We start from the raw sequence: 15,531 nt of genomic DNA, 5'->3' as shown, positions 1-15,531 counted from the left end.
AACACGACTATATTCATGAAAGCATTCAGAAAAATGTGGCCACAAATGGGTTAATAATAATGCTCTCAAAACATTAGCACAAAAACATTATTTATACACCGTTCACTACAACATTCAAAACTAACATTCCCATGTTTAAAGAATGATCAAATGGAATGTTCCCTTAATGTTTTGTATGGGTGTTTCGAAGATAATGTTTTCATAACTTAATAGGAACGTATGGAAAACATTGTTAGAATATATTTTGTTAGCTGGTAATTACCTTAAAAATATGAATGTTATAAAACTCCAACTATAGTGTTTAGTTTTACTTGATGATTTGACTGAATAAATTGCCCTGTAATGTATGGTCCTTCCCGCAGGTGAGAAGACTAGTTTCAGAGTGCAGACAGACAGACAGACAGACAGACAGAGGTATAAATACTCTAAAAGAGCGTTTCATTTCATCAAAGAGTCTCAAGACACAATTAACATTTTTGAACCAAAAACCATTTAATTTACTGTATTCACTGTCTTCCTGACAGTTTAATGCCACATATCCCATTCTCCCGTTTACATGTGAGAACCGATAAAGAGGAAATCCTGTGAAAGCTTCCTGCTGGAAGCCATCAGTGGTTTGTATAAAGATATGACTGTGGAGTCAAATTATTATCAGTTTTATACAGTCATTCATATTTCAGAGTTTTTTTCAAAAAATAAATAATTGGACTGCAATGCATTCAAACACATTTCATCCTAAGTAACATACAATAAACCCATTGCATGATCAGATACTTCCAGAACAACATGGTCTGCTTGTATAACAGAAAGTGCTTTGCTATAATAGTTTTAGTAGCGGATTTCATGACATCAGAGCTGTGATATGAGTTTACAGCGCAGATAAACGGGGTACCAGCAGATTTCAGCACTAGAGGCACAAAACATATTCAAGGAGTTTGCATTTGTGAAGGGAAATTGGACTCCATTTAACATATTAGAACAATATCTGCACATATTCTGAGATAAAAGAAACGGGTAACGCTTTACTTAAAGCCTATATATATATATATATATATATATACAAATATATTATAATTATATATTATATAAAATATGCATTATAATAACAGTATGTTTAATGCATTATAACAGTATGTTTAATGCATTAATTATGCCTTAAAATGCATTGTATGGTCTCATGAATAATTGTAACCTGTTATACATTAAAATACTCATCTATTCATTGTTATACCTTAAAAAAAAGTGTTAAACGCATGACAAACAACCAATTTCAGATCTATCTGAAAATATTATAATGCATTTTAACTTTGGTTACAATTATTAATAACATAATATCATGCATTATAATGTACATTATGAATGCCTTTATAATGCATCACACATAAAGGCATTAAGTAAATTGTTACCAAGAATCCTTATTCATTTGGCAGTCAGATTAGCATTTCCAAACAGCAATAACTATACTTTATCACTGTAAAATTACTGATGTACTGCATCCTGATTTACTGACATTTCAATTTTCTATATGTAGACACAGCAACAAAACTAGTTAAAAGTAAGTTATGCTTTAGTTGCATTACACATCGACCATGTGAATGGCCAAAAGCATTATGACAACACGAGACTGATCCTCAATTTCAGCGTATGAAGAAAACTAGCAGAATGATTCTGCTTAAGGCTGCTGTCTTACACTGTCTTACACTGTCTGGTGTTTGAATGGTTTGGTGACAGAAGTGGGTGGGAAAATCTTCTAATAGAAATGTTAGAAAGCAAGTGCTTCTGTCTGTGTTATACGAGAATCTATAAGTGCACGCATTTGAATGTACATTGGATTTCCACAAATGAAAAGACAATGTGGTAGAATGGTTGTCGCAGCTTCATTATTAACTGCAAAGTACATTGTATATGCATAGAAATAGTCAGCAAGTATGTGTATCAGAAATCCATGTCACACTCCAATGTCTCAATCAGCCCTGAAAAATGTGAATTTCCTCTTCACTGAAGTCCAGCTGTCTGACCAATCTGGATACAATGAGAGAAACAAGCAATTCATTAACCAAACAGTAAATAAACCTTTATGAAGCATACATTAACACTTATGTGTCCTTAGGGACATTTTTGTCTTTTTCATTTTTGGTGATGCAAACAGCATAATGTTTGCCAAACGTGTGTATTTTTATTGGAATTTTTATATTTCACCCATTTCTTTTCATAAATCTATGTTACACTAGGTATCCAAAATTGTCCCCATTTAAACCCATTAAAAAATTTGCTAAATCCTGTCAAATTTTGATCGTAGTGCCATTTAAGCTTAAAATCATGCTTTTTTTTTTTCATAGGCAAGGCTTCGAAATGTTTGCTATTTTCTATTAGATGGTGCCATTTCTCAGGTTTGGCCAATGGAGCAAATACTTGCCAATAAATGAAGCGCCTATAAATGTGTGTTTTGTTTGAGAAATCGTGTGTGAGAGATAGACTGGTCCGGGACTGTAAAAATCCCCCCAAAGAATTCTGCTTAGCATGTAGTATATGTAAAATAATATAGTTTTAGTGGCATTATGTAAACAAAGTGGTATTTAAAGGGTTAAAATACTAAAAATTAATAGTATGTTTTGGAAGTTATGATCATGACTATCAAAAAGTGAACACAAATATGAATATATATAATATTTTATGACCTTTTTGTCCTCTAGGAACTCTGTGTAACTTTTTTAAAATAATGCACGAGTTAAATGAAACGAGGCACTCACTTAAACAGCTTCTAATATATCAAATGTGTGTGTGTGTGTGTGTGTGTGCGTGTGTGTGTGTGTGTGTGTGTGTGTGTGTACTTGTACAACTATCTTTGTGTGGACCAGTTTGAGTTTTAGACCATTGGAGTGAGGACAAAGGGAGTAAAGTGGGGACATTTTGGCCCGGTCCTCACTTTCTGAGAGCCCTTTAAAGGCCTGTTTGAGGGTCAAGACTTGGTTTTAGGGATAAAGTTATAATTAGGTTTAGGTAGGTTTAGGGTGAGGGTGAGGGTGATGCACTTAGTTGTGATGGGTAAGGTTAGGGTAAGCGGCTAGAGATTGCATTGTGTCAATGAATGTCCTCATAAAGATAGATGTACAAGAATGTGTGTGTGTGAGAGAGAGAGAGAGAGAGAGAGAGAGAGAGAGAGAGAGAGAGAGAGAGAGAGAGTGTGTGTGTGTGTGTGTAAACCATTAAATGACTCACTGCACTGCTAGCTCTGTGAATCCAGTCGGGCCGCACACACACACTAAACACTTGGAGTTTTCTGGTCTCTCGAGGAGGTTCTGCAGCACACAAGCATCTATCCGCCCTCTTCTGCCTTCCCATGAGTCTGCAGGCTCGGACAGAACACACTCCACCTCAAACCTAACAAACACACATGACTAACAGTGAGCTGAATAACGACACTACTGTCTTCTGCTTTACAGCGCAAACCACAGGCCTTTCAAAACTGAGGAATTTTGCAACATTCAATTTTACTGTAAAGCTGCTTTGAAACAATCTGTAATGTATAAAGCGCTATATAAATAACAGTGACTTGACAAAGGAAATGAACTGTTTTAGAGCATAAGGTTCGGTCACAGCGATTCTTCAGAAGGAAAAATACAGATTCCCACTGAGATAACTACTTCACCGCCAAGGCTGAATGTGACCAAGCCAACAAAGTAGAGAAAATTCACTGTGATAAATCATACCTTTCCTCTTTCGCACAGAGTTCATCCAGCTGAGAGCGCCAAAGAATGTCCCTCTCCTGACGGTTGAAGAACATCAGCCTGGTTTTTCTGAAAAGACATACCAACATAAAAAAACCTGCCTGCTTGAATGCACACACACACACACGTTGAGTTTAGTATTAATGCTTAAATTAAGGAAAGCATTTAAACTTTAGGATCAGTTAAAATTGTGTGTTAAACCAGTGCTATATGACTATATAACGCATGCTATTCCATGTTGTAGACCAGGGAACGACAACTGGCGGCCTGCGGGCCAAAACTGGCCCGCCAGCAATATTTTCTGGCCCGGCGGATTATTTTGGAAGTCCTAAATGCTGCACAAAACTCTTCCACTACTTGAGAAAAGCCGTAGTCGCGCGGCGATTTCACCGCCGCATACTGTGTGAAACGCACATAGGGAATCATGCGGCGCGGGATTACATTTTAAAGTATAACTGTGCGTTCACACCGGACGCAAATAGCGCGTCAAATTCGCGCTTGCCGCGTCTAGTTATACGCTTAACCACTTTGTGTCCATTCGCGCGTCAAAAGACGGTAGCGGTCAGAACTCTGGTGTACTTTGGACGGAGCGGGCGGTCTGAGACCGTCTGACTGACAATAGCCCATCCCGAAACCCTTTTGACAGCGTATCCGCACTTAATTCTGACCAGCTGTACACCTCCGAGGAGCTGTTTGGTACTGAAACCATTGTCATTCAACAACATTATTTTTTTGCAAGGATGAAATAGTTCGGCAGAAAATAGCCTACTTCATTTGACAGTACGGCAATATGATTTTCGTTTATGTTGCTTAGAAATCTGAGTGATAGGCTTTGTGATAGGAAAATGATTTCCTTGACATATGCCTAAGGTGTTAAATTCAAAATAAAAAATCAAAATTAAAATTTGTCTAATCCAGTCATTATTTTTTTTCTATTTTTCATCTGAGCACAATCAGAAAACCTGTCCTTATTCGTTTTTTCATTTTAGTTCAGGAAATAAATAGGCTAATGGAAACACAAGTCGTTTTTCATCTTTTTATTTTTGGTTTTAATTTGAAAAAACGATTGAACGAATGATCCACGGATGGTGACGGACCCATCATATTCTGCGATTATAGGCCTATAAGAGTATTTAATTTGTATCCATAGGCCTACTCTGTGTAGCTGGCCCGCCATCTACTGGCTAAAAAAAAAATATTGGCCCGCGGCCAAAGTTACTTGCCGACCCCTGTAGACAATAAATTCATTTTCTTGCCGCTAAAAACAGACAGTTTGGAGGGAAAATACTAAATCTAAATGGAATCAATGGATAAAATGCTTAATATTAAAGACGAACGAGTTCATACGGATTTCTTTTGCGATGTCTTTATGTACATTTTGAACTGTCAGAGTTTTGGGTGAACAGACAGAAATCTCTCAGATTTTATTAAAAATATCTTCATTTCTGTTACAAAAAATAATGAGAATTGTGTGTTTAGGAACATGACATGAGGGTGAGAGAAGGATGACAGAATAACCCTTTAATAAGGCTGTCACTAATGATTATTTTGGTAATCGAGTAATCGGCGATTATTTTGACGATTAATCGAGTGATTAAGACCTAAGCCTTTTAAATGACTTAAAATGCACATATAATAACAATGAGGCAGTAATGTTTGGTTCAAATAAAGTATCAAAAGCAAGTAATCATATGGTTTTATAGAACAACACTGTCAAAATCAAAACGTTTGTTTAATACTGGCCAAATGACATTTAATTCAAATGTCCACTTACTCTTTAATATTTGCTACAGCCACTGTAGTTTCTTGAACAAGAACATGTGCACATCAAAACATGCAATCTCAGAGCGAAGGGTTCAACTTTTTTTTTTAAAATAAATTATTTACATTACAAATCTGATGAGAAGCGTATGCAGAGATGGAGTTTGAGACACTCCGCGCATGTCAAAGATAACAGGTCACGTGGAGCAGCATTTACTGTGAACAGAGCCGCTCTGAGATGATGTAACCTACATGCATTTAAATAATTTAAAGGGGTCATCGGATGCCCATTTTCCACAAGTTGGGATGATTCTTTAGGGTCTTCATGTAAAGTTTGTAACATTTCTTGGTTAAAATGTATCAATGGTTGAGTAAAACAACACCCTTTTACCTCCTCAAAAACAGCTCTGTTCACAGCGACCCGTTTCGGTGTATGTCTCTTTAAATGATAATGAGATGCATGTCTCTTTAAATGATATTAAGCAACTGCTTCTTTGAAAAATTGAGAACTCAAATTTATTTGAGGAATCGTGACAGCCACACCCTTTAATGTGACAAACTACGCCTATGGATGCCCTGCTAGGACACCTGTGTGAACTTAAGGATAATTGACTTTTTTCATTTAAATGGTGACTTATGTGACAAATGCTGTATCTTTCTTGAGTTTTTCAGATTTGTATGGGCAGACCTGATAGATGTGAGGTCCTGTAGGGCCAGTCGTATGAGGCGAGCCATCGGTGTGAATCCTGTGCCGGCTGCTAACATGTAGAGATGAGTGATGTCCCGCAGGACACGCATCGTGAAGGAGCCCTCAGGGCCGCCCACTGACAGAGCGGCTCCTGGAACAGACCAAACACAGCACATGAGCTACAGAGCTTTGCTTCTGATGTAATGCAATTCCAGCTTTCACGGCTATTTTCAAACAAGGAAACGGGTTAAAATGTAATAAGAAATGTACTGTGAAAAATTTTTTTTCAAAAGTGTGGGCCGAATAAAACAATTTCTTCAAGAAATTTCAACCATCACAGTTCAATAAATACATGTTTTAGATCAATTATAGGGAGCTTTGATACCTGATGCAAATTATCTGGCACATACAGTTATTACAAGTGATGTTTCTTCCAAAAGGTAATAGACAAAATAGATCAAATTCAACTGACATATTAAAGCTGTGACAAGTGAATTTATATGATATTATAATATACATACAATAAAATTGTATGTTATATCACAAAAAAAAAAAAAAAAAAAAAAATCACCAAAAGTGAAACTGTCAGTATTCATGGGTTTCATCCGGTCCCTTTCCACAGGTGTATAAAATATAGCACCTAGATTATGAATGCAGACTGCATTGTGCTTGATTAATACACCTGTGGAAAGGGACCGGATGAAATCCATGAATACGAATGTACTATTTATTTGCACTTTTGTTTTTGTGCAATTCAATTCTAATTTCAATTGAGGTACCAAACAGAAAATATAATTGAAATATAAGAGACTTAAAGTGAAAAAGAAAAAGAAAAAAAAACACCTGTTTGGTGAGAGGAGTCGGTGGGAAAATCGATGCATAATTTGCATACATTTTTTATCATTTATTTATCCATTTGTTCATTTATTTTGAGATTTTATAGGTCTCACAGGCATATTTATTGACGAGGGTGGAATATCCCAGAAGACTTGTTGAAAGTATTTGAATTCAGTAAATCCACTTCCAGTTATTCCAGTTCATTAACTGAAAGGATGAATTTCTCCCAGCCCTGATGCAAAAGCACATATTATGTGCATTATTAATGTTCTTTCCTTCCAGGTTAAAAAAAATAGATATGAGAAATACTAACCAATAGGAAGGTTGGCGAGGTGTGAGGTCAACACTCCATCAGGATAGATCTTTATCATGAGATGTATGTCTGAGCCCATTTCAGCACTGGACTGTGCAGGAGGTATTAGTGTCTGATCCACTGGTGTGTAGGGTTTCACAACATCTGTACCTGTTCACCAAACACACAAAACCAGCCTGCTAAACACCCCACAAACAGGTCACCTTCCATCCGCTTATTCTAGAGTGGAAGAGCATTTGATGTGTGACATAAAGTGAATGATTACCCTGGACAGACGTTTTGAGGTAGACGTGTCTCCCCACAGGAACATGCATACGTGACCCTGGAGGAAGTTGTAAACGCAAGACCTGCGTGTCATGTGTGACTTCTGTTTTTGAAACCAACACACATTCCCTGTAGAAGAGCCCTGTGATGAAACACATATTCATTTTTATGTTTTACCAAGTTATTTCTTTGATTTTTAAAATGTATTTATTCATTTATTTGAGAGAGAGAGAGAGAGAGAGAGAGAGAGAGAGAGAGAGAGAGAGAGATCTAGCAGCATATTACAACAATTAAGAAATGTCACATAAAACAGGAAAGTAAATGCAATGAGGAGGAAATTGGGTAAACAGGCAAATGTACTATCTAAATTTTTATAAAATTATTGGTATCAGACAAAATATCTGTTTAAATAGTATTTTACTCCGTCTTAGAACTGTTTAAAAAATTGTGATTTTAGAGTTTAACAGTTTACTAAAAAGGGGCAGAAGAAAAACACTTTCTTTGGAAACTCAGTCCTCGTTTTAGGTACTGATGGTTTTAGGTACTGATGCACATAATAAACGCTCATATTTTAAGTAGTCAGGAATATTTGATTGAATATGAACACCTTAAATGGTAAAAAATCATTATTTCTTTGTATTTAGATCTCATTTAAAATCCTGAAGTTTTGTTATATTCCAAAAGCTATGTGTGAACATTCCAAGAACATTTTTAATGTAGAAGCACAGCAGTAATACATCAACATAAGAATTTTCATTAACACTGTGTCATAAATTAATAATATAAAAGACAAATAATAAGGGGCCCAACACCGAGCCTTGTGGCACCCCTTTAGTCCAAGCTACGTTACAAAACAATGATATTTCTCAAATGTGTTCCTATACCTTTATCTTTACAAACTTAATTTAGATCGTTGTCTGACAATTGAGTTCACAGGTGTGTTACTCACCTCGATCTTTACACTGAGTAAATGTGTCATGGAGTTCCAGTGGTTGCCCCACTTTCGTCCACTTGTCTTTAACAGATTTGCGCAGACACACCTGTACTTTTCCTACAGAGTGGGCCGTCTGGACTATAAGCAGAGAAAAATAAAGAAACACTTATGACATTTACATTTATTCATTTAGCTGACGCTTTTATCCAAAGCGACTTACAATTGCTAATTATGTCAGAGGTCGCACGCCTCTGGAGCAACTAGGGGTTAAGTGTCTTGCTCAGGGACACATTGGTGTCTCACAGTGGATTCGAACCCGGGTCTCTCACACCAAAGGCATGTGTCTTATCCATTGCGCCACTACCACCCCTATGAGAACATGTTTTTTTCTTTTTTCCTTTACTTATCTTCGGGGCTATTTCTGTATGTTACTAACAAAAAAAGTAACAAAAGGCACCATGACATTACCATGTTTATAGGATATGTCTCATAGTAACACCATGGTATTCTTTGAAGTACCCTGGAGTACCATGTAAATATTCATCACCGTGGTACTGTACATTTCAAAGGACCACAGTGATATTAGCTGATTCCCTCAATGTATCATGGTACCGCCATAGTTTTTTTTTTTTTTTTTTTTTTTTACAGATCATTTTCAATATTCTAGATTCAACACAAAAAAGCATGTCTAATTTAACATACTACCGGTACTCACCATCAACACGTCCTTGAACTTCACTGGACAGGCCTGAAAAAGAAACAGTGTTATCAACTTGATAACTGTGTTAGCAAATACACAACAAAGTTCATGTCTGTGTGGCTGGTGAAAGACTCACGCCAGTAGAGAAGGTACGACATCTTCCCCAAGAGCATCTCCACCCGAAGAGTCTCACCCTGTAGATCCACAACCGTACAGCCGGAGCTGGGAATCTGGAGAGGGGAAAACAATAGTGTCTGACTTTCCTAACCTTTCTTCTTTTACATCTGAGAGAAGGCAACCACATAACCACTGCACATTACCAACCTTTCGCTTGGTGTAAACAACAATATTGACAGTGGCATCTGTCTGGAACCAATCATACCTAAAAATGAAATAAAAATGCTATTTAATTAGAATAAAATACTAATATTTTTAGAGTGCTGTAAGACTGACAGCACAATAAACTCTCACTTTGAAGCCCAACAAAGTGCATCAATCCAACATAAAAGTAATCCATACGACTCCATGGGGTTAATAAAGGCCTTCTGAAGCAAAGCAATGCGGTTGTGTAAGAAAAATATCCATATTTATAACTTTATCAACTAAAATAACTAGGGTGAACAATCCTTTTAAGTCTGTGTATGTCCGTGGACACCTTTAGGAAGGTGAATTTTTGTCCACATTTTGTTTAGATATGATATGAATACTTGGGAATGTCGTTGTTGTACCGCCAGAAGGAATCATGCCATACCTTAGATTTCTGTGAAACACTGCCACTGTATAATAGTGACATAATGAAAGTCAAACATACCGAGGGCGATGATCTTTGGCAGGGAGAGGAGCAGATAAAGGCTCCAGTCTAAAGGGTGGAGGAGCAGACAAACCTGGTGTGAAGAGTAGCAAACACACAATTACTCCTCATGAGTCAAATAAGTCATGAAGTATTGGCATACATACTCAGCATTTATAACTAGAAATCCACATGGCTTTGCTGTCATACCGTTCACATGAGTGCTCTCAGTCTTCTCCGTCTGAGCTGTAATAACCAAAGAACCATGTAACGAGGAATTAAAACATAAAAAAAGCTTATTTTGGGTTTGAATTTAGAACATTTCAGGTTAAATCAAACAACAGCATCAGTTAATTAGAAAATACAATTATTTCAGCCCAGAAACTACTGATTATTTGATTCCCAGGTCATTAGACAATATGTTTGTATGAAAATAATGATGTGTTTCCATCTACTGCTGAAAGTGCTGACAGAACCTTGAGGAGCAGGACTGAGCTTCACTGCCATCCGTCCCACCAGACACTCCTTCAGCATGGACTCGTAATTCACCCACCGGTGCACCTTCGGTGGACACAAATACAGTAACACAGCCCTTATAAATCATCTACAAACAATTAGCTTTCATTTGATTCTTAGTTTATAAATTGCAGTCTTTACATTGTTGATACATTAATAGACTATATAAAAATAGTGAAGTCTTCATTCAGTGTCACTGTAATTATTATTGTTTAATTAGCTCATATATAAAAAGTTAGATAATGTGTTTTACCCTTTGTTAACAACTTGTTAACCGTACCTAACAGATGTAAACCAATAGAAAAGGATGTGTTAATGATTATTAGGAGTAAATAGTCCTCACTTTAGATTAGGTCATGGGAAATCATAAAACTAACCTTTATTGGACATTAATGGTTCCTAAAATGTGCATTAATTCACTTTTATACATAAACATTTATTTACATTTCATTACTATTTATTTAGCTTTTTTAAGTTTTCATTAACCATTAACAACTCTGGTTTAAAATAAGACTGGCCTTATTGTTTATATGTAGAAATGCATATGCAACTAACTTTTTTGTATGTTTGGATACATGGCAAAAAAATATTTACAAATTATTTATACCATTATACTCCTTAACCCTGTTATCAAAGCTAAACATGACGATTTTTTATATAAAAAAAGTAATAGGCAGGAAAATTTACAGTGACAATAATTTTTTTGTTACAATATACTGTAAAAATAGATATTTAAATGTTAGAATGTAATTGAATCAACTGAAACCAATGTCATTGATCACAAATTCCATAGAATGCACCGATTAATTCCATGAATTCAATGATCATAGATTATTTAAGGATTTGTAAACATTTGTACATCAGTAAAGCTGTTCATAGATAAATTATTAATGTTTTAGATGCTGTCAAAACTGTATGTTTTTGTGTCTATGCAAACTTATTTGCAACTTTAAAGGACATTAATGGTGCTTAAAATGTTAACAAATACATTAAGCATAAATTCACTTTATACATAAACATTTCTTTACAATTGTTATTTATTACTATAAATTTAATAACTTTAAAATGTTTTCATGAACTACTAGCAACTCTGGTTTGGCCTCACTGTTTATACGTAGATATTTGTATGAAACATTTACAGATACAAAAACAGACTAGCTCTTTTTACATATGAGCTAATTAAACACTGATCATTTGAAAATAAAATGACAATAAATAAAGAACTAAATATTTGTATATAGCCAATTAATGTATCAACAATGCAGATACTTTAATGTATAAACTATCAACTAACTATAAACAGTTTACAAATGATTTGCAAGTACTTTATCACTGTAAGCATTCAAGATTAAAACAGACTATTTTCTGAAACCAGCATGCAAGTTTTCAAATGCTCGGCTCCTGCAGGACTTTACCTGGTCAAACAGGTCAGTGCTATCAATCCCAGCAGCCCTCATTAACTCTGCCTCCCCACCAGGGTGGAAATCCATGTACGCACTCACGTTATAGACCATTCCTACAGCAGACACACAAACACAGGGAGCATGTGTGCATGAGAAAGATACAGCCTGGAGGGGAGGAAGACAGGAACAAACACTGGTGGGATTGATGGAGATGTGATCTCTTGTTATTATTGGATTGATGAAGCATTAGAAAATGAGACCATTCTAAAAATAAAGAAATACTGAGACAGACAGTGCCAACAAGATGAAAAATGCAACACTTGTATTCAAATCAGCATTAAACAATAGTTGCTCTAGTTTGTCTTCTCTATAGTGCCGTATTTCAGAGTGAAAAGCTTCTGGAACGAGAACAAATGTGGGCGGGGCTTGAGTTTGTCCACGGGGAATTGATTGGATGGATGTAGTTTGCTATTGGTGGATCTAATGTGAGTGACAGGTTGCCCCGCCCTCATCATCAGAGAAGAGATCATCACATGAATAAAAAAATAAAATAATAATATGGATAAATAATTTATAATAAACACTGCAATGTTCCATTAAAAGTAAGAATTTTCTTACAGAAAGTACGTTTCTGTATGAAAGTAAAACTTGCATGTGTGATCATGTATATTGTATACACACAGACTCACACACACACACACACGCACACACGCACACACACACACACACACACACACACACACAGTGTCTGCTCACCAAGATTCCATTTAAAAAATAAAAACAGTAATATTTTGAAATTGTATTAAAATATTAAATCAATATTTTCTATGTTATTAAACTAATTTATTACTGTGATCAATACTTCAGTCTTCAGTGTCACATGATCCTTCAGAAATCGTTCTAATATGCTGAGTTGCTGCTCAAGAAACATTTATGATTATTGTCACTGTTGAATACAGTTGTGCTGCTTATATTTTTGAGGTTGTACCTCTAATGCAGGTCCAGCAGTCGTTCCTGGTGTTGTGTTTCTTCAGCTCGTCTTCGGTCACCTCGATCAGTCTTCCTCTCAGTCCGGTCAGGTCGCGGCCACTCTTGGTCAGTCGGATCCAGTCCAGCAGGCTGTGCCCGGGCTTCAGTGCCACCTGGATTCATCACACACACAGCATATTTACAGCTGCATTCAGACACAGACCCCTTAAATCAGTATCAGTATCAATGACAATAGCGTAGTATCTAACGTTAACCTTATTCCTGTTCTGTCCGGCTGGCGAGACTCTCTGCTGGGATCCGGCTGATGGGAAACTCTGCGACGGCACGTTCAACATCTCTGATGCTCTAAAACAACCCCAGTTCCTGACAAAACCTGCCCGAACACGCTGAATATCACTAATCAGGAGCTAAACATAGATAAATAAAAACTGGCAAAAGTACACTGAGTGCCACTGATCGTGGGAGTTTATTTGTGAGGAGGAGGAGGAAGTGTTATGAGAGTGTTATAATTAGATGCGACTTCCTCATTTTGGCAGGTGGCTTTATTATTATAATTTTTTTGACCTATCAAACATGACAACATGGTCCAATTCAGCTGCTCTAAAAACACACCGATATAAGAGAAAAGTAATAAGCAGTAGCGATGACACTGCTGTCATAACAGCACCTACAGCAGCACTTTCCTAGCGCTTGAGAAACTGTCGCGGAAATATGACGTCATTGTTGTGCTCGGGCGATCATAAAGATTTCACAATAAAAGTCGAATCTAGGACAAATCTAATATATAAAAGCCCTGTCAAAATTAAAAGATGGGATTTTGCTGGATTTAGTTGATAAGTATATTTTATTTATTTTTATTTATTTAATTTTAAAGCTCCAAACTTACAAACAGAAGCAGTTATGCATGTATCAGTGACTTTGTCTGTGTAATATTTGAATTAGCATACGTCTTAATTCTTACATCTACCAGATGTCTATCAGACATTTATATTTTTATATTACCCTTAATATTTTTCCAACTAAACTAAACTCGAAACATTCAGAAACAAAATCTGTTACGATGTATGAATAATGTATGTTAATGAAGTTAATATAAGTTTGATCATTATTTCAGCGGATCTTTAGCCTAATGCAAACAGGTGACAGTGTTTGAAACTAAGAGCTACTGCTACTGTCTCCACATACTGACTCTTTCTTAAACTTGGTTATTGTGTATTTAAAAACTCACCAGACAAAACACTGGAGATGACAGAAAAGACTGTTGAGATGTTCCCTCTGTTTTCAAGTCTATAATCTTCATCCTCCTCTTCCTCAAATTCCTCTTCATCTTCCTTTACCATTCCAGTGATATAACTTTTACGATCAGTGTTTTTATTTTATTTTTTACATTAGCCTACACCTAATTATCAGTCAGATCAAACAAATGCATGGCTTTATATTTTGACAGGAGGTACATGTGGATCTTGCATGACTTTATTATTGGCTAATCTGTTTAATCCCACCAATAGGAAGTAGGAACTAGTAGAGATTATACTGAATGACACAGGACTTTCAAAGAAGGAGTTAAGACTTCAAAATAAAAGTCTTTGTCCTAAAGAAAGTATCAAAGTTTTAAAATTTGCTCTAATCCCATTGTGAAACCTCAAACATCCTCTTATGTCCTTCCAATTTTAATCAAACACTCATATTTTGTATGAATAGGATGCAGAAGAAAAACAAACTATGAATCCTTGTACATTTTTACATTGGGCAAAATGTAATTGGGCAATTAGGCTACTTTTAACAATTTCTTTGATCAATTGATGCACAACTAAAACGTCCCGAAGACTGCAAGATGAGTTTGACTGCATATGCATCTTTACATGAAGGGATTTCTTGGGTTCAGTTATCAGTTCATTCACTGAGAGAGAGAAGAATAACCCTTTCTATTGGACACTTCATTTCTCTGATTCTGACACAATATACTGTAGATGGCCTCAAAAAAGTCAAATACAAATACAAATTTGAAAGAAGATGTCTATTCAAATGGAATCTATGCAATGTGATGCATTCTCAGTAACTGATAAATTTTTTTAATTAATCATCATGAAAAATATCATTATTTCCTAATGCAGTATAAAGTGCATTGATCTGTCCTGCTTTTCCCCAAAACACTGCAAGCCTTAGTAAAGTGGAGATGATGGTTTCTAGTTTCTATGTTTTGCTGTAGGAAACGCCACCCTGGTTATTATTATCTTTTACTTTTTGCAGTCACAGAAATATTTGGTATTCAACCAGCACAGAATGAGTCATGTGAAAGATGTTTCTCCAGCATGAATGCAGCTTGAAGGAGACGCTTTTGATAGTTTTCTCCCAGACCTGAAGATAAAGGCTAAAACTGGTCATGTTGCATTGCATTGTCTTGTCTTGTCTTGTTTATTTATTTAGCACTGTTAAAACCAACCAAAGTTGAATAGTAGTGCTTTACATAAAAATTCTAAAATAAGGACACACATTGACCAATAAAACTATAAAAATGCAACATTTAACTGTTACGTGCTAAACATTAAATGATGTTGTAATGTTCTGGAGGGGTTATGTGGGATTAAAAGGTTTGCCAGATACGGT

General features: G+C 36.0%; 1 protein-coding gene across 1 annotated transcript; it reads right to left on the bottom strand.

Annotated features, from left to right (window-relative positions):
* Positions 1-467: 467 nt before the first annotated feature.
* On the bottom strand, positions 468-14,433 carry cyb5r4 (cytochrome b5 reductase 4). Its single transcript, XM_082150341.1, has 17 exons — positions 14,153-14,433; positions 13,179-13,297; positions 12,923-13,076; positions 11,947-12,047; positions 10,492-10,576; positions 10,226-10,261; positions 10,037-10,109; positions 9,550-9,607; positions 9,362-9,455; positions 9,241-9,273; positions 8,541-8,663; positions 7,593-7,733; positions 7,328-7,477; positions 6,178-6,328; positions 3,711-3,797; positions 3,220-3,381; positions 468-2,022 (listed from the first exon to the last, which is right to left on the bottom strand). Exons 1-17 carry the CDS (start codon positions 14,262-14,264, stop codon positions 1,968-1,970), a joined length of 1,734 nt encoding a protein of 577 aa, XP_082006467.1. The 5' UTR covers positions 14,265-14,433; the 3' UTR covers positions 468-1,967.
* Between the last annotated feature and the right edge of the window lie 1,098 nt (positions 14,434-15,531).

The sequence above is a fragment of the Leuciscus leuciscus genome (genome assembly GCF_965113295.1).
Source record: "Leuciscus leuciscus genome assembly, chromosome: 20".
Lineage (NCBI taxonomy): Eukaryota > Metazoa > Chordata > Actinopteri > Cypriniformes > Leuciscidae > Leuciscus > Leuciscus leuciscus.
Note: the sequence above shows the minus strand (reverse complement) of the source record. Positions and strands in the feature narration are given on the sequence as shown.

What these genes read in the sequence shown, in the direction of transcription:
- cyb5r4 (XM_082150341.1), bottom strand. Translation starts at nt 14,264, where the DNA reads ATGGTAAAGGAAGATGAAGAGGAATTTGAGGAAGAGGAGGATGAAGAT. An exon ending in CTGCTGGACCTGCATTAGAG is followed by an intron (nt 12,048 to 12,922) that starts GTACAACCTCAA and finishes TGTCTGCTGTAG; the next exon opens with GAATGGTCTATAACGTGAGT. An exon ending in GTCGTACCTTCTCTACTGGC is followed by an intron (nt 9,274 to 9,361) that starts GTGAGTCTTTCA and finishes TTTCTTTTTCAG; the next exon opens with GCCTGTCCAGTGAAGTTCAA.